Source organism: Neovison vison, chromosome 2, assembly GCF_020171115.1.
Source record: "Neovison vison isolate M4711 chromosome 2, ASM_NN_V1, whole genome shotgun sequence".
In the NCBI taxonomy this organism is placed as follows: domain Eukaryota; kingdom Metazoa; phylum Chordata; class Mammalia; order Carnivora; family Mustelidae; genus Neogale; species Neogale vison.
In genome coordinates, this window is record NC_058092.1 from 149,398,772 (window position 1) to 149,421,299 (window position 22,528).

Below are 22,528 nucleotides of genomic sequence, written 5' to 3' on the forward strand. Positions count from 1 at the left end.
TTCCACCCCCGTGTCTCATGGCCCCCTGCGTTTCTTGTTCCAGGAGACTTGCCCAAGGCGAGTGCTGGAGAACGCTCTGGTCTCCTGCCCGGCCACCTGAGCGCCACCGGCTTGTTTCTGGTCCCCTGCGGACGCGGCATGAGGTGGAACCAGGACACCTGTGTCTTGACATCCTCCCGACGCAGGCCTTTCCAGCGGGACACACTACGGCTCCTCCCACCCCTGGCGCCTCCGGTGGCGACAGACTTCCCGGGTCCCCCATTCTGAGGTGAGCTCCACGGGGGTCACAGGGGTGCGGCGCCCCGCGGAGCAAAGGCCACCGACGGCACGCGGCCCACGTGTAGAGTCTGAGTGCGGCCCCGGCCCTGGGTGGGTGGCGGCTTCTGGAGGGAGGACGTGCTCTTCTTTGAAGGGGAACCGGGACAGCAGCCATTGTCTGACCAGGCCCACCTTGGGCCCTGCGGAGGCCCGGGGCTCCCCCATGGGCCGGGCCCAACCCCCCGGGGGCGCGCCAGGGCTCTGGCTGGGCAGGTCACAACGGCAGGCTCTCTCCCTCCTCCAGGCTCCCGGCCCTGGTCCTCCCCTAAGCCTGGCCGCGGCGGCATCAGTGGGCGGGGGAGGCCTCCTCCAGGCCCAGCAGCTCCCTCACCAGTCTCTCGCCAAACTGAGCCCGGCTGTACCTCTTCACGTGGTAGGCATCAGACATCTTGTAGAGGATGTAGGCGTTGTTGACGGCGATGCTGACGGCGAACCAGAACACCTGCTGCCAGGTCTTGTTCGGTTTATGAGAGATGAAATACCTACGAGGACAGAGGAGTCGGAGAGGCTGACCCTGGGGCTCACGGGCACCCGGGGCGGGGCGGGGGGGGCATGGTCCCAAAGGGCCTCATCACGGTCAGTGCTGCCACAGAGCCCCGGGGTGGGAAGCTGGCCGGGGGCTGGCTCCCGTCGAGGCTGTCACAGTGAATTGACCTAAGACTAAGAAGATGAAAACTGCTCCTATCAGAGGACTGGGGTGGGGGGTCGCTGGAGATGCTGGAACGGGGAGCCGGCCTTCCACGGCAAGGCTCGGAAGCTCCAAGGGAACAGGGCCCGAGGGGCGGCCCTCTTTGCCCTCCTCGGATGCTGTGGCTGCCGTGTCCCGGACACACGGACCGCCTGCATGTCCCAAGGGCAAGTTCACCCTCAGATGCAGGCATCTATCACGTGTCCCCTTCCTCCCGAGTGCACGTCTCTTTGTCACCCCTGGCTTCCCTTCAGATCCAGGACGGATGTCACCTCCAGGGCCAACCCAACTTAGGACTGCTCCCTGCACTGTGTCCCCGTCACTCAGCACCTGAAGGGTGTCTGAAGGTCAGTGTCCTCACCGCCAGCAGCCCAGAGTGGTCCCTAACGTGTCGGTTAAGTCAACGCGGGTTTCTCTGTTGGAACCGCGTGGAATCAGCAGGCTGCAAGCCGTGAACACTGGCTCATGGACTCCCCATGGGGTGGGGCTCCCCTGCGAGGGAGCCCGGGGAGAACCGGGTCCTCGGTTTTCTCTCTGCGTGAAGAAGCCCAGCAGGTTCCCCTTCAAGTGGGCTGAGTCAACACCCGCCTGTCCTGGGGGTTACTCCAACTCTGTTCTAGGTTGTGAGGCTGAATCCTGGCAATTAACAGTCATACTCAGGCTCACTAGCAATCGCTCCTCAGATTCCTGTTACAGTGCCATGGGTGTGCACCTGCTGCGGACATCCAGAGGGGAAAGAATTATGAACCTGGGCTGGGAAACGGGCTGCAGCTGTGAGGGACAGGGGAAGGACAGTCTGGCTGGGGTGGGGGCAGGGGGCAGGCTTGGGGCCCAGAACTAATAGATGGCCACGCCCAAGTGAGCGGAAGGATGGCCACCTCGGGCAAGGGTGGTGGGAAAGGAGACAGGGCGCCGAGATGGCCAAGACGAGGGCTTGAGATTCTGTCTCCCAGGGGCCTGCTATGTTCATTCTGGAATGGGGGACTCCTGAGCACCCGGCCACCTCTAGTCCATGCTCCCCCATGGCTGCGAGCCGCCTCGCACTCACTTGCTGTACTTGTCATCATATCTGCAGATGTAGCTGAGGTGAGCAGCAAACGCCTCCACGGCCAAGGGACAGGGGATCCCCCCACTCTTCCTCCTGATGATCACCCCTGCGGAGAAGACAGAAGGTCACACCCCTGTCCACACGGTCTCCTGCCCATACCCACAGACACAGGTGCCTATCTCCACCCTGCCTGGCCCTCCAGGGAGCCAAGGGGGAGGGGGAGACAGAGAAGCTGGATGCCAGTCCCTAAAAGCTCACGAGGACTTGAGGACAACATAAAGTGAGGTGGGTGTGCAGGGGTGCTGCGGGCACGTGGGGCGATGACGGGACCAAAGGTGGCTTTACGTGGCACCAGGGAGGACGAAGCACCTGGCCGGGCCTGCAGAGAGCCAAGGGGAGGTGCAGGACTGACTCTCCCCTCCTCCCACTCCCCACATGAAGGCTGACCCTACCGCCTCCCCAAGCCCTCAAACACCTTCCCTCTATTGAATGCAAACGGGAATGTGTCCAAGGACACGTCCCACTGACTGGGTGTGAGGGGCAGGAGATCAGCGAGCTCTCCTCACCCCGCTGCCCGAACTGCTTCGGGACGACCTCGTTTCCCAGACCCGCCCACAGGCCCACATGTGCCGTCCAGAGGTGACGCAGGAGACGTGGGAGAATGCTCAGGTGAGGCTCCGGCCAGCCTCCCCACACAGCATCACGGGATTATGACAAAAGCCATTTTTTTGGTGCGTGTATATGTATATTTTAAAGGGATCAGTCTAAAGGATTGGGAAGTTTGGGGACTACTTGAGTGGACAGAGTTGAAGTACAAGAGGGGGGTCCCCTGCGGGGCCGAGGGGCTCCACCTAGCGTGTCTCCCCACCTCTCACCGAGGGACCGCGGGACACCAGCGTGCAGGGACCCGTTTGCACAGACTGAGCCCTGAACGGGGGTCTTTCTGTTTCTTTTGGTCCCCGTCCCACAGCCATGCCCCCGATACTGGTTTTTCACACCAAGAAGTCCTTGGAGAACTTGAGACTGGGTGACCGCTGGGGCTGTAATTCCTGGACTGCCCTGTCCCAGCCTCCCCAGCCCCGGGGCGGGACCTGCTCCAGCCCTTCGTTCCCTCCCCATCCACTGGGCGAGGCTCTGCTGGAAACTTCAGCAGAGCGGTGGCTTCAAGGCCTGGGTCTGCACCTATCTGCTTGAGCACTTCCCCCACTTTATAAATCACCCTGTCCCTGGCCGTATTGTGGATTCTCAAACACTGTTCCAGCTACAAAGGGTGGGGCTGCTGTCCCGTAATATCCTTCTCCGAGCACCAACAAGCCCGGCCATGGGACACGTTGACAAGAGGTTGTGTGACATTTACTGGCTCTGCTGACATCGCCCTGGGTGGGCCCCACACAGTCACGGCTGTGTGCCAGTCTCCGTGCCTAGCTGTGCTCTATGCACGTACCTCCAAGGCACCCCCTGATCTGTCTGACCCACTGGGAGAAACACGTGTGCTCACACGCAGTGGCAGTCCTGTCCTTCACCTCCCTAGGCTACCTGCGTTGGCGGACGTTCCTTCCACCACCCCGCGAGGCTGAATGAGTCAGGCCCTGAGTTAGTCCTATATGCACATTCTGAATGTGCGTGGGTTCCATGGAGTCTGAACCCAACATGGGCAAAGGCTCTGGTAGGGAGAGGACAGCTCCCAAACGGACTTCAGAAAGAGAGCAGGAGGGCTGGGTCCTCTGGATGGATGTCCCTAGATATGGGACTTCTAAGAAGCCAGTGACCGTGCTCACGGTCTCTGAAGGAAAGGACGTTTCTCCTTAGAATCCAGAAGGAATAAGAAACCGATTCCTAGAATGTTCCTAACTGGTTGTCTATTTTCTAAAATTGGAAATTCTCAACTTTTAGAAGAGCGCGTACATCTATGATCACAGCAGGAAAGAGTATGAAGCTGAGAGGCAGTCTTTCCGATATTTGAGGCTTCATCTTCTGAGTTATATTTTTAAAAAGTAGAAGAAGAGTTTTTCTGTAAGTGGTTCAGGCACAGAGGCAAGGCCGCTTGGTTAGGCCACTCGACACTTAATTAAAAAAACAAAACAAAACAGCAAAAATCCAGCTGATAGTGGGTTACTGGAAAGAGCAGAGTCACGCTGTATGGTAAGCAGGTGATCTTAGCCCTGATCCAGCCTTGGCCCCGAGCAAGAAGTTTTAGAACAAAGAGCGTGATCAACAGATCTGCCCATGCAGAAGGAAATGCAATTTTAGATTAAAAAATACCAGTCAGGGGCGCCTGGGTGGCTCGTGGGTTAAGCCTCTGCCTTCGGCTCAGGTCATGATCTCCGGGTCCTGGGATCGAGTCCCGCATCGTTCTCTGCTCAGCAGGGGGCGTGCTTCCCTTCCTCTCTATCTGCCTCTCTGCCTACTTGTAATCTCTGTCAAAAAAATAAAATCTTAAAAAAAAAAAATCTTTAAAAATTACCAGTCATAAATAAAAGCAAAAATAAAACAAATGCAGAAAAATACTTGCTATATCATAAAATAAGCTTTCAACAAGCGCTTTAAAGGACAAACTGAGAATACGAAGAAATCACTGTAAACTGGCCAGCAAATACACAGAAATGCTCAACCCCACCAGTGGTCCTGCAATTTAGATTGAAAATTCTGTAGCATTTTCATCCCCCAGACTGACAAATTTAGGGGGAAAAATGTGTTGGCAAACTCAAGAGGAGTGTTGGTACCCCCAGAGCCCGTCGCATGGGTTAAGTGCGGTCTTTGGGTGATACGTCATCAAAGGTCCTCCAGATGTTCAGACCTCTGGGCACCCACTGCACTCCCAGCTTTATTTTGAGGAAATGGTCAAAGATGTTCCCTAATGTATGGAGATATTCACTATTACCATTATTCAGATTGTGAAGAAAATGGATTATGAACTGGGGGGAGGCAGAAAAATGATGACATTTAAGAAAATGAAATACTGAGGCACCTGGATGGCTCAGTAGGTTAAGACTCTGCCTTCGGCTCAGATCATGATCTCAGGGTCCTGGGTTCGAGCCCCGCATAGGCTCTCTGCTCAGCAGGGAGCCTGCTTCCTCCTCTCTCTCTGCCTGCCTCTCTGCCTGCTTGTGATCCCTCTCTCTCTGTCAAATGAATAAATAAAATCTTAAAAAAAAGAAAGAAAGAAAGAAAATGAAATACTAAGTCATTTTTAAAAATCATGTTTTTTAAATATACTGAAAGGAAAATATCTCCCTTTGTTACCAAAAAAAAAAAAAAAAAAAATCACCTGAAGATGTAGACTAGTTAAAGGATGTCCCGCGGGGAGGAGAGGTGGGTCACCCAGCCTGGGCTCTCCACACCCCAACCCTGCCTCCAAGTGCTCCTGGGGGTGCTGTCAGAGGGCTGAGGCAGGCTCCCTGCGATTTTTAAGGGAGTCTAAGATTTGGGAATTTGTGATTTTTTTTTTTTTTAAGATTTTATTTATTTGAGAGAGCATGAGAGAGCGAGAACACAAGGCAGAAGGGGCAGAGGGAGAGGGAGAAGCAGGCTTCCCACCGAGAAGGGAGCCAGATGCAGGGCTCCATGCCAGGACCCAGGATCAGGACCTGAGCCCAAGGCAGAAGCTTTACCGACTGGGCCCCCCAAGTGCCCCAGGACTTTGTGATTTAGAGTACTTTAGAAATGGAAACTATAACTGAAGGAAACACAAACACTACATTCTGGCATATTTAAAGACCAACCCTACCAATTTTCTCTTCTTCCCGATCAACATCCTCTTTGCTGGTTCCCTTGGTGATGGATTTAAGGCTCCCAGCCCTTGAGACTGGGGTTGTAAGGTTCTGTCCTCTTAAATCATATTGTGTAATTTATAATCTGTTATGCATAATCTGACGGCAGGCAGCTCCTACAGTGTCTTCCTGAACGCTCTCCATGTGAATGCTCTTGCCCCATCAGGAGAGTATAGACGTCCGGCTCAAAGTCTCACTTTTGGCTTGCAAGGTCAATTCCAAACATTTCCTCTAAGTGCCCTTCACACAGCCCTGGAGAAGCTGGCAGCTTTCTATAGCTCTCTACACCTAAGTCCCATGGGCTTGTGTCCCTGGATTCCAGTCTCTGCTGAAATGGGATGTAGGTGTGTGTGCCAAGGGTGGGGGCAGGAATAAACGAACAGCAGTTAATTAAGCACCCCCCCCACAAACGTACACACCACACGTGTACAGACCACGTATGTATCTCTCTCTCTCTCTCTCACACACACACACACACACACACACAAACACGCCCCTCCCCACCCACACACAACAGAGCCCCTTGTGGAGGTCCTTCCAAAGTAAAGAGAAAAAAATATAGGGGATTCAAAGGAATATAGGGGATTTTCAAACACACCTGTAAGCACAGGTATTTCTGTCAAGCACCTCGCTGTCCTTTCTGGTTCCTTGTCAGCAGTTTAAAAGTCTTTCAGCTGTAGCGACTTGAACTCTACAGCCCTTGCTCACTAAATCCCTCTGTTACAAACAGATTCTACACCCCACGTGACATTACCGATGGAATCACCTGAACACCCCACAGCGCCCGTTGTTAACCTCTAATGAAGACACCGAAGGGATAAAACAGTCGGTATCTCCCCTCCCATTAGAGAAGACTCTTCAGAGAATCCGAGTGGCCTGGTGATGCAGGACATGCCACTCGGACACGGCCACTCACAGCGGCCACACACCAGCCAGGGGACACGCAAATCCTGCCGCTGTCGTGGCTTCCCTCCCAAGCGGACAAGCCCGGGGACGGCAGCCCGCAGGCCCCGGTGGCTCCTGCCGCCCTGCCCCTCCCCCACCGGAGCACTGACGTGGCCGAGGACTGGGGGCTTCCCGACTCCAGGGTGGCCCAGAGCCCCCGCCGGCCCCCACCTTGCTGCAGGGGCGAGTAGGCATTGGTCAGGAAGCGGAAGTGCCCTTTGTTGTACCAGCAGATCAGAGACATGTTGCCCTTCATCTTGATGCGGTGCTGGCCCCGGGCCGGGGGCGTGGCCGGGTTGGTCAGCATGGACAGCGGCAGGCCGGTGCAGTCGCTCTTCCTGGAGCTGAGCAGGCCGCAGCAGTAGATCTCTGCGGGGACAGGGACACAGAACTGGGTCCACAGGGTCACAGACACCCCGCGCACGCCGGCCCCGAAGAGGCCGGCTCTGAGGCCAACACACTGGGAGGACGGGCCGCCCGGACGTCCCGCGGGGGAGCCCGCTACAGTTCACGACTTCTACCCCAGAGGACTTCTCTAAGGACCTTGAAGATGACGCGCGAGACCATCGCAGGCACCGTGAATCGGCAGCACCCACAGGAGCCTCGTCGCGAGTGCTCACGACGTGCCAGGCACGGTGCAGAGCGCGAGCACCGATCGTCCACCTGCCTCTAGAAACTTCTGCCCTCGGGTTATCCCACCCACACTGAAGACGGACTGCAGCTCCAGGAAGTCCCCAGGCTCCCAGCCAGGAGGGCAAAGGCAAGGACTAAGCCCAGGTCTGTCTGCTGTCCAAGCCTGACCAAACTCAGGACCCCCTAACACTCTGGCCAAGACCCGATGAGCCCCAGGCCCAGCCTGGTGCTTGTCTGCACGGCTCCCGGAGGCAGCGTGCAAAACGGAGCCGCCGTCCCCTTGGAGACAAGTTAACCCCAGACGGAAGAATCATCGAGCGACAAGTACCAAGCCAGCGTCCTGCCTCTGAGCACAGAGCCACTAAAGGGAGCAGTGGCAGTGTGGCCTTCCACACACAGAAGCTTCCAAGGGGCAGGAGGGATGGTGAGCACAGGCCAGTGTGCACAAGGAGGCCTCGCTGAACTCCACCCTGGGCTTGAGGCCTTGCCTGGCCCTCCCCACGCACATGCAAGCCTGCCCCACTGAGCAGGTCCTGGGAAGCCTGCTTCTCCCCACGGCCAGCCCCGGTCTGGATGCCTGCAGTCACTTCTGAGTGAAGTCACTGGGGACGGTCTCGTCCTCTGGGTCTTCAGTCAAAGACTGAAGGTCACTGAAGACTGACACTGTATCGTCAGTGATCTGAAACATTCTGTACCCCATGTGCATGTTTCCCTTGGCTCTGCCTGTCCACCCCAAGGCAGTTCCAGGGACCCGGGGTCTTTCTGGCCACGCGCCCACCCCAGGACTGGAGCGGGCGGCCAGGCGGGCGGAGAGGGCAGCAGGGGCTCTCACCATACCGCCTACCGTGGGAGCCCATCCTTCTTCTCAGGTGGCTAGTAACACAGGAGGGCCAATTTTCTGCAACTTGACTTCCACAGCCTCTCTTTGCATAGTCTGACCTCTGCACCCTGAGTTCTCCCCACAGGTAAACCCCAAGCCCTGTCGGGGTTCACAGAGGACTGAGACCCAGCAGAGCTCAGAGTCCCGGGGCTGCTGCTTCCTCGCCGTGGCCAAGGTCAAGGTCAGAAGCTGCTGGCTCCCCATGACTCGAGAGGATTTTAAGGCCAGATGTGCAACCGTTGCTAAGCAATAGGTCTGCAGTTCTAGTGGCTGCCATGGCAGGAGAGAGGCTTTTTCTGTCTCTCCTGACTTGATATAAATCCCCAAATGTGGGACGAAGCAAAGGGTAAGCAGCTCGCCTTTGGTCTCCTGGTCTTGGTCCAGATCTTTTTCTCCAGCGGCCACTTCTGCCAGAGCCACGAACCGATGAACAAAGCATCCCATCACCAAGGGCCACGAAGAATTTCCCGAGACCCACCGCATAGCAGCCTGTGCTAATCTGCATAAATCCCTGCGTCATCCCTGTCAACCGCAGAGCCCTCACTGCAGATGGGACTGAGTCCAGCCTCGGGAGCCTCCGTAGGACCAGTGTCTAGGTGCACAGAGCAAGTGCATGTGTCCCCCCCAAATTCCTCAGCTGAAAGCCACAGGCCCCAGAGGAGAGTGTTTCAGGCGGGGCCTCTGGGAGGAACCGGGGTCACAAGGGTGGAGCCCTCGTGAATGGGAGGCGTGCCCTTGAGAAAAGGGAACCCCAGAGAGCCCCCTGGCCGCTTCTGTCACCTGAGGTCTGCAACCCAGAAGAGGTCCTCAGGCGACCATGCCGGTGCCCTGAACTTGGACTTCTGGGCTCTAGAACCACGAGAAATAGGTTAACTGCCTGCAGTTTATAAGCTGCACCGTCTCAAGTATTTGGTGAGAGCAGCCCGAATGGACCAGGACACCAGGACAAGCCCTGAACGGCCACAGTCTCACAAGAAAGGACACAAAGATGCTGTGGGCAGAGCACGAGCCTGTGGTAGGTGTCCCTTCCGATCTCCGGTGCCCGGCGGGGTCCAGGTACGTGGCGGGCACGCAGCCAGCTGAAACCGTGTTCCATCCTGGCCGTGGCGGCCTACAGTCCTTGCCGGTCACGACCTCGCACCTGTACCCCCAGGCCTCCCCACCACTTCTCTGGGGGGCAGGGGCCCTGCTGGCACCGGCGCACCGCACAACCAACCTTGCTTTTCCAGCTCCTCGAACAAGGTCAGGCTGGTGATGCTGGGCCCCGTGAAGATGATGTAATTCTTGCCTGCGGCGTTCCGGCACAGGCTCCGGGCCACCGCGCCGTGCAGCTGTGGCTTGTTCTTCAGTGCATCCAGCCCGTCGGGGCCCCCGCCGTCCTTCAGGTGCACGTAGATCTGGAACAGAAACACACAGCGGTCAGGGAGCTTGCGCGGTGCCGGGCTGGAGCCCAGACTGCCCTCGCTGGGCCCCAAACGGGTGGGAAAGCCACCGCTCCCTTGAGCCACTGGTTCCGCAGCCCCTAACACACCATTACCTCCTCAGGCCACGGAGGCTCCCAGTCGTCCCCAGGGCCACCCCACAGTCAAGGTGGCCAGTGGCTCCGCCCATGACTTTCCGGTTTGGAAATGTCAAAATAAAGAAGAAAAGGGTCAAACTATGACAGGCAACGAATCTGGCAACGAGGTCCATGCAAACACATCCCCAGTCCAGAAGCACGGAGGGACTTCAGTTTATGAGAAACGACACTTCAAGACGACCTCACCTGTAAGGATAAACTTGTCTGTGTACTTTCCATTTGAATATAGTTGTGGGTTTTTTTGCGGGGCGGGGAGTGAGAGGAGCAGAGGAAGAATCTGAACCAGGCTCCACGCTCAGCACAGAGCCTGACACGGCTCAGTCCCATGACCCTGAGATCACGACCTGAGCTGAAACCAAGAGACACTTAACCAACTGAGCCACGCAGGGGTCCCCGAGTACAGCTTTTTAATTCCCAAAGTGCGTCAGAAAAAGAAGTCAGGATCAAGGATTAAAAACTCACCAGCAAAGAGGACTATGCTGGGATTAGCAAGCTATGCTTACACTCTTTGTCCCATGAACATCTTCTAGGAACACAGCCAAAGGGGAAAATCACAGGAAATGGAAACAGATTCAAGAAGGTTGCAGGCCTCCCAGTGACGGACCGAGTCAGGGTACCAACTAACTACCGTTCTCCTTAAGGGAGAAGAGTTCTTCTTGTGGAATGTTCTAGGTGCCTTCACTGGCAGCACTTTACCAGCTAATGGTGCTCACCAGTGCCAGGCACGGGCCCAGGGACAACAGACACTCAATCGGCAAGGAGGTTAGCCCCGCCTGTCCTCTGACATACAGAACTGCCCAGTGCACGTCTGTCCACGCAGACAGTCGATGATGCTCGGCTGTGAAAAACCAACATGGCCCCAGGGAGGATCCAGTTCCTTCCACAACACCCTTCCTTGCTCAGATGACTTCGATCACATGCTCTGATGTTCCTGAGGCCGATGAAGGTAGGCGAATGTGACTCCAATTCCAAAAGAAACTCATCTTCTGAGGGCTAATCTTTTCCCAGACACTCACCTGAGATGTCCTCATGGAGGACCTACTTTCCTGTGCCCTGGCAGGCAATGGCTTGATGACAACAGAACATCTTTTTAGACAACTCGGCAGCACTCCCAACATTTCATTTTGGAATCTCTATGCCTCTTCCACCTCAATTCCCAGAAGAAATCTCTTTGATAGAGAAGAAAACACAGAGATAGAGCAGCCAAGCTCTGCTTCTGTCACACGTCACATGTGATTCTGGCCGAGCCAGGCCATTTCTCAGAACGTGTCTTCCCTCCTTAAGCAACGTCCAATCTTGTGGCCACTACCATGGGTTTCTGCACCTAAGGCTCAGATTCATACCTACCTCTCCCAGAGAGCCTACCTGAAATCCCCTCAAACCCACGCTGGGCACTATGTCTCCTGAAATCCACTGTAGGGACCGTTTTGTCCCATGTGTCATTCAAAAGGAAATCCTCCATCCAAACCCGGGTTCCTACCAGGGAATGGGAGGTGTGTCGTGGGCTCCCCTCAGGCCCAACCACAATGACATCGCACGTGGCTTCTGAGGGCCTCCCTGGGGTATGGGGCAGTCAGTGGCTCACTTGGCCCAGAGCAGGAAAAGTTTAACAGGACCCCATGGAAATTCCCTCGGCCAAGCTAAAAAACAAATGCACTGTGTACAAGATGCGAGACATGAGACGGAGCAAGAATAGTGTTAGAAAACAAACTCGAAAGCCTTTGGACATGGTCACTGGGTACCCTGAGCAGCCACATTAGCGGGATCTTGGCTTGTTACCATGGCTGCTGACCATCTCACTCTTCTCTGCCTGAACCATAATCAGGTCTTCTAGCTGCCACTCTTCACAAGGCGTAAGGAGAGGAGTGGCGGGCTGATGGGTCAGTCTACTGGCCGGCATTCACAAAGTACCACAAACTGGGTAGCTTCAACAACAGAAATGCCCGTTCGCCCGGTTCTGGAGGCTGGAAGTCCGAGATCTGAGATCGAGGGGCTGGGAGAGGCCTCCTTCCTTGGCTTGCAGACAGCTGTCTTCTCCCTGTGTCCTCATAGAGCATCCTCCTATGTCTGTGTCTTAACCTCCTCTTCTTGCAAGGACACCAGCCATGTTAAATAAGGGTCCACCCCAATGACATCTTTTTAACATTAATTGTAAGTTACGCTATCTTGGGGCGCCTGGGTGGCTCCGTGGGTTAAGCCTCTGCTTTCAGCTCGGGTCATGATCCCAGGGTCCTGGGATTGAGCCGCAAATCAGGCTCTCTGCTCGGTGCGGAGCCTGCTTCCCCCTTTCTCTCTCTGCCTGCCTCTCTGCCTACTTGTGATCTCTCTGTCAAATGGATGAATAAAATCCTTAAAAAAATAAAAATAAAAATAAAGGCCCGGTCTCCAAATATAGTTACATTCTGTAGGACTGGGGCTTAGGACTCAAACACATGAATGTGAGGGGCGCGGTTTGGTCCACAACAGAGGGGAAGGTGCTAAACTTGGAGAAGGAACAAAGCACCAGAGAGAATAACCAGGCCGCACACACACCAACCTGAGGTGTCCCGACAAAGCTGCACGGCAGACAAGGCCTTCCCCACGTAAACGTTCGTGGTTCGTGTGGGATGGAAGACGGAGGTGAGCAGGCCATAGGGCAACGCTGCCCCGAGTCCTGACAGCAAAGAATACAGGGACTTTCTCCTGGGTCTTAGAATAACCTAGAGGGGATCACGTCTTCCCAGTAGTCTGTTGCCGGGAGCTGTCCCGGCTGGGGCACCGGGCGAGCCGGGGAGCCATCTCATCTCATCACGGCTCTAAAGTCAGCCCTTTGGAAGGCGGATGGGCCGGGCTGCCTGGCTAACGGGCTTCAAAGCCCGGCGCACCTTCAAAACATCGTCCCTCTGATTGCCAGACTAGAGTCGGTGGCTCAGGCTGGTGTGCTCTCCCTTGCTTTCGCATGCTGGAAGTATGCACGTCCTTGGGGTGGGGCATGAGCGCACGCAGGGGCTGCGTGGACCCGTCCCAGTCCTGCTGGGGTGAAGATCAAAGGGAACCGGAGAGCCTGACCCGGGAGCCAAGAATCCCTCACACGCACACTAGAGGAACGGGCCATTTCTTCTCACCACAGGAACCACAGGACAAGAAGGGAAGCGTGGAGCCAAGTGGCTGAAGGTGAAGGGGTGGGGCAGGGGCACCTCCCAGCTCAGCGGGGGCAGAGGCAGCCGAGGCAGGGTAGCAGCTACAAATCACCAGCGATCAGCAACCCTTCCCAGTCACGGAAGCTGGAATCATCTCCAAAAGCAGCTTCCCCATGTCCAGGGCCAAGGGTAAGGGGGACACATGCCACCACCCGTACAAACGCCTGCGTCTCTAACCGAGGTGGTTTCAGGCTGGGTTGTGACTTTCACGGGCCCTTCCGCTGCCCTGCGCCTCTCTCCCTCCATACGGAATTTACATTTTACATCTGTGCTGGTATAAAGACCAGTACATTCATAGGATATGTTAAAGCACTTTCCTCAGCTTGAAAGGTGGGTGGTTTTTTTTTTCCTTCTAACTTAAGGAAAACAGAAAGGCTTTCATGTTTTCCCTGAAAGTGTTACAGGAGTAACTGGGAGAAGGTGTGCGCGTACGAGGAACAGGAATCTTCTGAGTGTCTTCAAGGCCTGCCTACTGCCCCACACTGCTTCAACGGCAGCATTTCTATGCATCTGATGAACTCCAGTTTTTTTATGATGGCAAAAAATTAGCAACAACCTGGGGCACCTGGATGGCTCAGTCAGTGAAGCATCTGACTCTTGGTTCTGGCTCAGGTCATGATCTCAGGGTCGTGAGATCAAGCCCTGTGCTGGGCTCTGCACTTCGTGGAGTCTGCCTCTCTCCCTCTCCCTCTGCCCCTCCCTGTGTGCTCTCTCTCAAATAAATAAATCTTTTTAAAAAAATAAGCAACAACCTAATTACCTCCCATGAAAAGGAGGCTGATTAAAATCAGTAGATATAACGGAATACAGTGTAATTTTTCAAAATCACGATCTAGAAAAGTTACTGTAGTAGTATAGTATTATAGTATAGTATAAAATAGTAAAAGAATATAGTAGAGAATAGTAAAAGGTTCACAACATCTTCATAAGTGAAGTAACGAGATTATAAAATGATGTGTGTGCGTGCGTATTTATGTAGCTATGCTGACTCCATCCTCAAGTGGCTGTCTCTCTACACCAGAATTACAGATATTTTGAAATATTTGTTTTTAGATGCCAAACATATAATACAATTTCATCACAAAATGACTAAACATAATTACAAAAGGACTCCCCTATCAGAGCTACTCAAGCATGGGTGCGTTCGGAACTTGCTATATTTGGTCCCAAAGGCAATCCCGATGGAAGCTAGCGGCTGTTAACAGACCCTGAGCTAAGCACACGTGTGCAGAGGGTGACCGCTCTTGGTCGGGGCCAGCCTCTTGCTCCCCCGGGAGACCCATAGTCCCCAGAAGCTAGTGGCATGCAGTCCCATTAGAGGGCCATCCTGGACTTGCGGAGCTTAGTCTATGCATGCGGGCCCGTCTGGACACTGGCATTTCCCAATGTTCCAGCCAGTCTCTTCCCAAGCAGTAGGCGCTTGGTTGCTCCAACACAGGAACAGGGGACAGGTGTGGAATCAAAGGTCTTTGAGTTCCTATTAGGAGATCTGGAGGAAGACCGAGGGACCAGGATGGTCCCAAATTTGGGGCACTCACTACTATAAAATAATGAGTTTATTTTGGTTTTTTGCTAGGCATGATTTCTTAAAATATTTCATTGACATTTAGTTGACACATAACACTGTATCATTACTATTACTATTAACTACATTATTATAGTATTACATGTAATGTACTATATATAATAATATATTGATTTCAGGTGTAATGACAATCACAAGATGTGTAGTCACGATCTGTCACCAAAGTTATTACAATATTTCTGACTATATTCCCTATGCTCTACTTTTTTTTAATCCCCACGACTTACTTATTTTATATCTGGAAGTCTGAACCTCCTAACCCCCACTCATTTATTGCTCCAGCCCCCATACCTCTGGTGTGAGTTTATTTTTAAAGTGAATATAAAATTGGATCTACATTTCAATAAGTAACACATAAAGCTGTAAATCCCTGAGTCCCCGTCGAGGGGCACAACTTGGAAGAACATTAGCTGGGTGGTCAAAACCCAGCCACGAAAGGGCTCGGCCCGACAGGTGCGGCTCGTCCGAGGGTCCCTCCGGTCCACTACCCCACTGGTCGGGGTGGGCTTTGATGGAAGTACTTCAGTGGGTCGAAGATGTCAATGTGGACGCCTCAGCTGAATGAATACATTACAAGGCTATGAACAAACCATCGCTTTCCATGCAATCTCATCCCAACTCCACCGTCACTACAACTGCTGCAGACACACAAATGAATCGTGTCCAGGGTCGAAAGCCTTCCCTAAAGATCATAATGGGAGAAAGACAGCATCACTGGACATCCACACACATGCTCATACTCCGTGCGGGGTGCTTTCTGCAAGAGCCTCGGAAAGACGGCGCTGTAGGAAACACCCTTCCCGGAAACATGGAACTCCTGGCTGGCATGCCTCCCACAAGTCCTGTCTCAACTTCCAGGCCTCTGGAGCACGCATCCTTATGCTAAAACAGTCCCACAGGCAGAGAGCATCATCTAGCCCTTTGAACTTGGGAGTTTGCTGCCAAAACTTTACTATCTAGAGAGCCACAAGCTTTTTGGACTAGTGTTTTTAGGGCAGAAAAATGGATCTTTCAATTGCCAAGCTTTTCCTTTAAAAAGGTTTATCTTGGGTGCCTGGGTGGCTCAGTGGGTTAAGCCTCTGCCTTCGGCTCAGGTCATGGTCCTGGGGTCCTGTGATCAAGCCCCACATCGGGCTCTCTGCTCAGCAGGGAGCCTGCTTCCCCCTCTAGCTCTCTGCCTGTCTCTCTGCCTACTTGTGATCTCTCTCTCTCTCTCTCTGTTAAATAAATAAATAAAATCTTTTAATAAATAAATAATTAATTAAAAGGTTTTTCTTGCTCCTATGGTTTATTAACTTTTAAATATATACATTTATTAAAAAATGAAAGTAAATTAATATGCAGCGTTACACTTTGCCCCAGAATGTTACTCCAAATGTTGCGTATTATAGAAACATTGTAACAGAAAGGAGCATAGGCAATACGGATTATAGTAATACCTGGGGGGACGCAGCTCGCTTCTATCTCAGCCCATTTCTGTGATGCCCCCAGACCTGGAGAGGAGGGGCCTGGCTCATGTGCCCCTTCCCACCCTCTTAAAAGGACCCTGGTGACAGCCGCAGTAACTGATGGCTTGAGAGCTCATTGAGATGTACCCACAAAGCTGTCACTGGGGTTTCTGCACTTTCCCTGTTTTGAGGTAAATTTGGTTCAGCAATGTTGGTCTTGAACCATCAGAACAGAAAAGAATCTGGTCTCCCTGTTGCTGCCATGCCCCGTCTGAGCGCGGCATATCTGGGGACGGCAAAGTCACTCATCATTAGGGTCTGTCATCCTTGCTCAAACCCTTTATCCACCAGCCACGCCGGACGCAGGTGAAGGGTGGCACTGTCACAGCAGGGAAGCAGGGGGCATGGGCACGGTCTGTGCTGCCTGAAAGGAGGCAGGGCGAGCTCCTGGGGACGTGGGAGGCTGGTGACTGGGGCATCCAGGGGCGGGCACCTGTGAGAACTGTAAAGTGTAAGTAACGGTCACTGGCCACGAGAGGAATGGAGTCTGTCACACGGAGAGGAGGAAAGCAATTTCAGAACTGCTGGGATCCGTGGGCATGGGCTCTGCCCGTCACTGGCTTCTGTGGTTTGGGGCACGTTACTTAATTGCTCTGAGCCTATGGTTTCCTCATTCGTAAGGATCGTTTATGCTCTGTGTACCTCATAAGGCCACTGTCTGTAAGCGAAGGCTGTGTGTAAAGCTGATTTCTTTTTAAAATAGCCAAGCTCTACACCCACTGTGTAGCCTCTAGATGCACACGTGGCTGTTCTGTGTTAACCAAAATTAAGTCAAATGAGACATTCAATTCCTCAGTCATACCAGTTACATTTCAAGTACTCAACAGTCATATGGGCCAGTCATTGCTATAATGGAAACTTCTAGGGACAGAGCTGCTTTATGCTTCCTTTGGTTGATCAACCTAGTTATCTTCCAGCAAAGTCTAAACCACCACCTGACTGCTGACTCCTGCCACCAACTGTCTTTTCCGTTGCCTCTTACCTTGACCGTGGTGCCAACGCTGTCCTCTTCGCTGGCTGGACCTTCAGCACACAGACCCTTGCAAGAACCAGGCTCAACTCTTGGTGAGGTGTGGTGGAGGGATGGGTGCTAGCATTCCGTGGACTCTTTGCACCCACCCACATCAGCACAGTTGTAGAGTCTAAGTTCCTTGGGGGAGAAGGCTATGATTCGATCTGGTCCAGCCAGTGCCTGACTCCCTACGATGGGTACTTAGTACTGCATTGTCTCCTCTGAATCCTGACACGGTGACGAGGGCTGGGCAAAGGAGCCCCACCCAAAAGATGAAAGAAGTGAGTCCTCAGAGATGATGTGACAGATGTCTCGTTTTCCAGCCAACTCCATCCTGTGACATAACCATATCCACGCTCGCTGGGAGGGAAGCTCACGTCCTCCCCAGGTGCAGTGAAACAGATGGATGGATGCCCCGTCCTGCCCGGGTTTGGACTCCATGAGGAAAATCCACTCTAGTGTATTAATCCCACTCAGACCCTCACATTCAAGCTAATCCAGTTAGTGATCAATCAGGACCAAATATAAAAAAGACTAAAAATCAAATAAGGACAAAACCAGCACCGACTCCTCAAGTTCTTTCAATCTAAGAAGCAAGTCTCAAAATAAGAGAGAGCAGTGACAGCGGGTAAGAAACAGGTACATGTGGGGCGCCTGGGTGGCTCAGTGGGTTAAGCCTCTGCCTTCGGCTCAGGTCATGATCTCAGGGTCCTGGGATCGAGCCCCATATCGGGCTCTCTGCTCAGCAGGGAGCCTGCTTTCCTCCCTCTTTCTCTGCCTGCCTCTCTGCCTACTTGTGATCTCTCTCTGTCAAATAAATAAATAAAATCTTAAGAAAAAAAAAAAAAGGAAAAGAAACAGGTACGTGGTTTTTGTCTACAATGCAGAAAATTCTCTCAAACAGCCTGGTTGGTAAAAGGGTGGGCCCTGGGATCAGAAAGGCCACCTTTAACCCCAGGTCTTCCACTTTATGGCTGACCCAGTGGCAAGGAAGTTCACTTCACCGTGCCTTAGCTCGTCACTGTGGAACGGGCACCTTAAGGTTCCGGGGAAGAAAAAATGAGTAATGCAGAGAGTCCCTAAGCACGGAGCCGGCACAGAGCTGGCGCTCTGCCGATGCCAATGATCCTTTCCCGAACCCCAGAAAAGGCTGCCGTGACACCACAGATTAGGCTGAAAGGAAGAGAGATGCTTCTAGATGAGCGAGTCCCCCAACACCACACGGGGCAGGGACCTCCACAGCAGTCCCCCACACAGACGCCCATCTGGGCTCGGCCTGGACATGCTGGGGGATGTGCAGGGTGTGGGAACTGGGGGTCCATTGGCCTGGGAGTTTCCATCTTGAACTCTGGCTTCTGAGGTCCAACCACCTCCAGTGAACGCCAGTTCCCTGAGCCGAAAACCAGGGCTTCCTGTTCTGTCCCTGCCCCACGCGGCAGCCATTCGAAGCCCCGGAGACGGCCCAGTCTCCCCACCCAGCATCCCTTCAGGCCACGCACACAGGGAACTCACGGGCATGCGCTCCTCCCACCCCCTCCTTGGGGCTCTCCCGCCTGCCAACAACCCTCGCGGGAACCCTGGGTCTCACCCTGCAGAGGCAGGTGGCCTAGCGCAACACATGCAGACAGGAGAAATCTGCTCTTTTTAACTACAACGCTTTGCTTTTTTTCCCTCAAAGAATCTCAGGGCTCTGTGGTCACCATGGGTCTATGTAACGTTAACCAAACTGTTGGCCAGTTTTTTCCCACTGGATTCTCCATCTTTCTGACCTAGTGGAGACAGAACAGCAGTCTGTAGAGACAGCATCTCCTTCTGACCCCACAGGAAGGTCACAAGCTTCCAAGATGAGCACATGTAAGGTCTCAGAGGAAGGGATTCCAACCTGTCGATGACAGGGCTTTCCATGAGATTGGAAATCTCATCTTCTGTATAAATCTCTCCTTTCAGTACCCCCCCAGCTCACAAGGGAGACTGCACAGGAGTGGACAGGTCTGTCTCCTTGGCAGGCTCCCTTTCTCAGAGACCCTCTGCAAATGACACGAACTAGAGGGTGTGCTAGGGCTGGGGACAGCTCTTGGCAGACCTGGGATACAGGACACACAGAGTATATACTCTTGAGCACGCCGTAATTCTCAAATCTGGAGAGAACAGTGGTTCTACTGAAAAAGAAGGCATCGGCTGTGGTCTCATATGGTACAGAGGATTTAGAACCCAAGGAGCAATGATGTCTCAGGATTTTCAGAGCCTTATTTACATGACCCCCTGCCGGCTCACTCCACCGCTGGGAAAGCCCGGGGTCAAAAGCCTAAGGATCTTCCATGAGCCTATGCCAGGGTGTGGTCATGGGAGGGACGAAAGGGGCCTCCATTAGCCCTGGTAATTTTCTACCACAGATATAAACATAACATGATCCCCCTGATTCCCCTTAAGTGGACATCTGAACGGTAAGTCCCAGAAATACTGTCCCTGTGGACTCCCATGTCTGAGAGGACAGATGCCCCACGCTGGGCGGTTACTCCTTCCTCCCTTCCTGAGGGCCCTGGGGAGTGCGACGCGGGCTGCATGGAGACCACAGAACGGGGAGCTCGCCAGCCCTTTGGCTCCCATATCAGCTCCACAGCCCCTCGGCCTTGAGTCTTGGGGTAAATGACACACTCTCTGGGAGCTTCCGTTTTCCCGGGCATACGGTACGGACAAGCAGGCTCAGCAGATGCACCTCAGTGCCTGGCCTGCAGGGACGGACGCTCCTGTTCCCACCCTTCCACCCCTGCTGCCACAGGCGCCTTCTGTGTGGGTACATCCCATGTCCTGCTCTGTACCCCCGCAGAGCCCTTCTTAGCCCCCAGGTGCCCTCCTATGGCCTCGTAACACTATGGGCATTTCTAACGCTGCACCAGCCACACTGTACTTATGAATAGCTTTAATACACTTGTCTCTCCTATGAGATCGCTCACCTCTAAGCCAGGTGGAGGGCAGGAGAACCCTCTGCAGTAGAACCAACACACACACACACACACACACACACACACACACACAGAGTCACTTCCCTCTACTAAGAGAAAGAGAGAGATTTATTTAAAAAGTAATTGGCTCACATGATTATGGAGGCTTGGTAAGTCCAACAGGACAGGCTGGTGGGCTGGAGACCCAGGGAAGAGTTGCAAGCCAAATCCAAATCCAAATCCAAATGCATTTTTCCAGGAGATTTCCCTCTTCTTCCAGGTAGATCAGGTTTGGTGCCCCCCAATCTGCCACCCATTAAGGTCATCAACTGATTTGACGAGGCCCACCCATTGTAGAGCATAATCTGCTTTACTCAAAGTCTACGGATTTGTTAATCTCATCCTGAAAACACCTTCACAGACACATCAAGAATAGTGCTTGAGCACACATCTGGGTACTGTGGCCCAGCAAAACCTCCACACACGGTTATTCATCACAACCTCTGTGTCCCACAGAGGTCAGGGAGTGACACCAGAAAGGCCAAGTCAGGAAGGGAGTGAGGCGGAGCAGGTATTCCCTGGCACCTGGCATCCCACAGAGCTGTCCGAGGACAGAGTGACTGACGCCGAGGTCCCTGCGTGGGATGCAGGTGGACAACGGGGCCCACGACCACAAAGCACATTCACTGTCCTGGTTACTCCACTATCTGTAGCTGGGAGTCCACTGGCCCACAGCAAGAGCCGGAGGCAAGCCTGACCAGGGGTTCATGATGAGCTTGGAGACACGGTGCTGAAGGCACAGCCAAACCCAGGCACCAGGGACCCTGGCTCTGGCTTCAGTAGCACCGGCTCACTCTTTCTGCCTGACAGTGTATGGTCCCCCAGCTAAGACCTATGCTCCCAGATGATGAGAAAGTTCTGGAAACGGATAGTGATACGGGCTGCACAGCACTGGGAATAAACTTCCTGCCACTGAACTGACACTTACAAATGGCTAAAACAGTAAACTGCATATGCTGTGCACATTGTGCCACCATAAAACAGAAACGCTCCTTGAGGACAGGCCCACGCCTTTCCTTAACATCCCCCTCCCATCCCGCCCCATTCACAATACACATTCCACTCCTCACCATTCTTCCTACTAGAGTCCACCAGATGGCCAAAGGCAAAAGGCCCAGGGCAGAGCAGCGGGATCGGACTCCATAGAGTGATGTGAACGGCCCTGAGCGTCGCAGGATTCAGGGTCAAGTGTCCGGTGCATGGTGGGCCACCAAGACAGACATTTTGGGCGGAAGGACTCTGAAGGTGAGTGGACCTGCAGGTCAGCTCCACGGACACCAAGTGGGAGCCCAGGTCCAGCCGTCTGAGCCAGCGCCTCCATAAGAGCTGGCTGGGGTAAGGTCCGGAAAAGAGCTACGGGGCAGACGGTGTCACTGCACCCAGTGGGATGCTGGTGACACAGGGGTCCCTCGCACCCTCTGCAGCTCCCAGAGCTCGGCAGCCCCATCCACTGCTCCTTCCTCCTGAAAACGTTTTACCCCCACCTCCTGCGCTCTCAGAAATGGCAGACTACGAATCCTTAACTTCCAGACTGAGTCCGTATAATCTCTCCTTCTATCTCGCTCCTACCACATCCCTCCCCCATAGACCTTTCCTGGGAAAACACTGAAAAATACCAGAGTTCTTCTAAACAACCCTCACCATTAGTCTTATTATGATTTTTTAAAGACTTTATTTGAGAGAGGGAGAGCAAGCACACAAGTGGGAGGGGCAGAGGGAGAGAATTCCAAGCAGACGCCCTGTTGATTGTGGAGCCCAACATGGGGCTCAATCCCACAGCCCCGAAATCACAACCGGAGCCCAAACCAAGGGTCGGACATGCAACCGACTGCACCACCCAGGCGCCCCAGTATTATTTTTGTCTAGCTGTTGGCATGCCCTTGCCACCCAGATGCCCTTGTGGGGAGAGAAGCCCCCATCTGAGGCACAGACAGGACGAGTCAGCCACGCTGAGCTCCTGCTTCTTTCCCGCTAACCTTCCCTGAGCCGCCAGAGAAATCACTGACCAACGTGCAACTTTCTCCCCCTCCCCATCCCTTCACCTAGAACGTTCCAAACAGAGCTCATCCTCAGCCTGATGGTGGTTCAGAAGGACGCAGTCCAGCCAAAGAAAGCTGAACCTTGGGGGGATGAAACAGCCAAGTCGAAGCAAAGCCTTGGTTTCTGCTAGAAATGCACCTACACGCCCACAGTTCCTGTAAGACATCAGCTCAGTATGACCTCAGTAGCTGGAAGGGAGCTGCCTGGCCAGCTCTGCGGGCCCGAACTGGTGGGCCCTGGGTCTTTTATGTCAACACAGAATCAACCGCCACAGAAGCTCAGTGGCATGTGGAAAAACCCCACAGCTCACGGGTTTTCAGACCTGAGGGATGTGGCCTGGA

General features: G+C 53.7%; 1 protein-coding gene across 2 annotated transcripts in view; it reads right to left on the reverse strand.

The window, feature by feature from the left end:
- Positions 1-549: 549 nt before the first annotated feature.
- Positions 550-22,528, reverse strand: part of PGBD5 (piggyBac transposable element derived 5) — a 96,468-nt gene continuing 74,489 nt past the window's right edge. For both annotated transcript variants that reach the window (XM_044239302.1, XM_044239304.1), the window contains exons 4-7: positions 9,499-9,679; positions 6,941-7,138; positions 2,055-2,160; positions 550-800 (exon numbers count right to left, since the gene is read on the reverse strand). In XM_044239302.1, the coding sequence (XP_044095237.1) occupies positions 605-800; positions 2,055-2,160; positions 6,941-7,138; positions 9,499-9,679 (681 nt within the window). In that variant the 3' untranslated portion in view covers positions 550-604. The remainder of the gene's footprint in view (positions 801-2,054; positions 2,161-6,940; positions 7,139-9,498; positions 9,680-22,528) is intronic.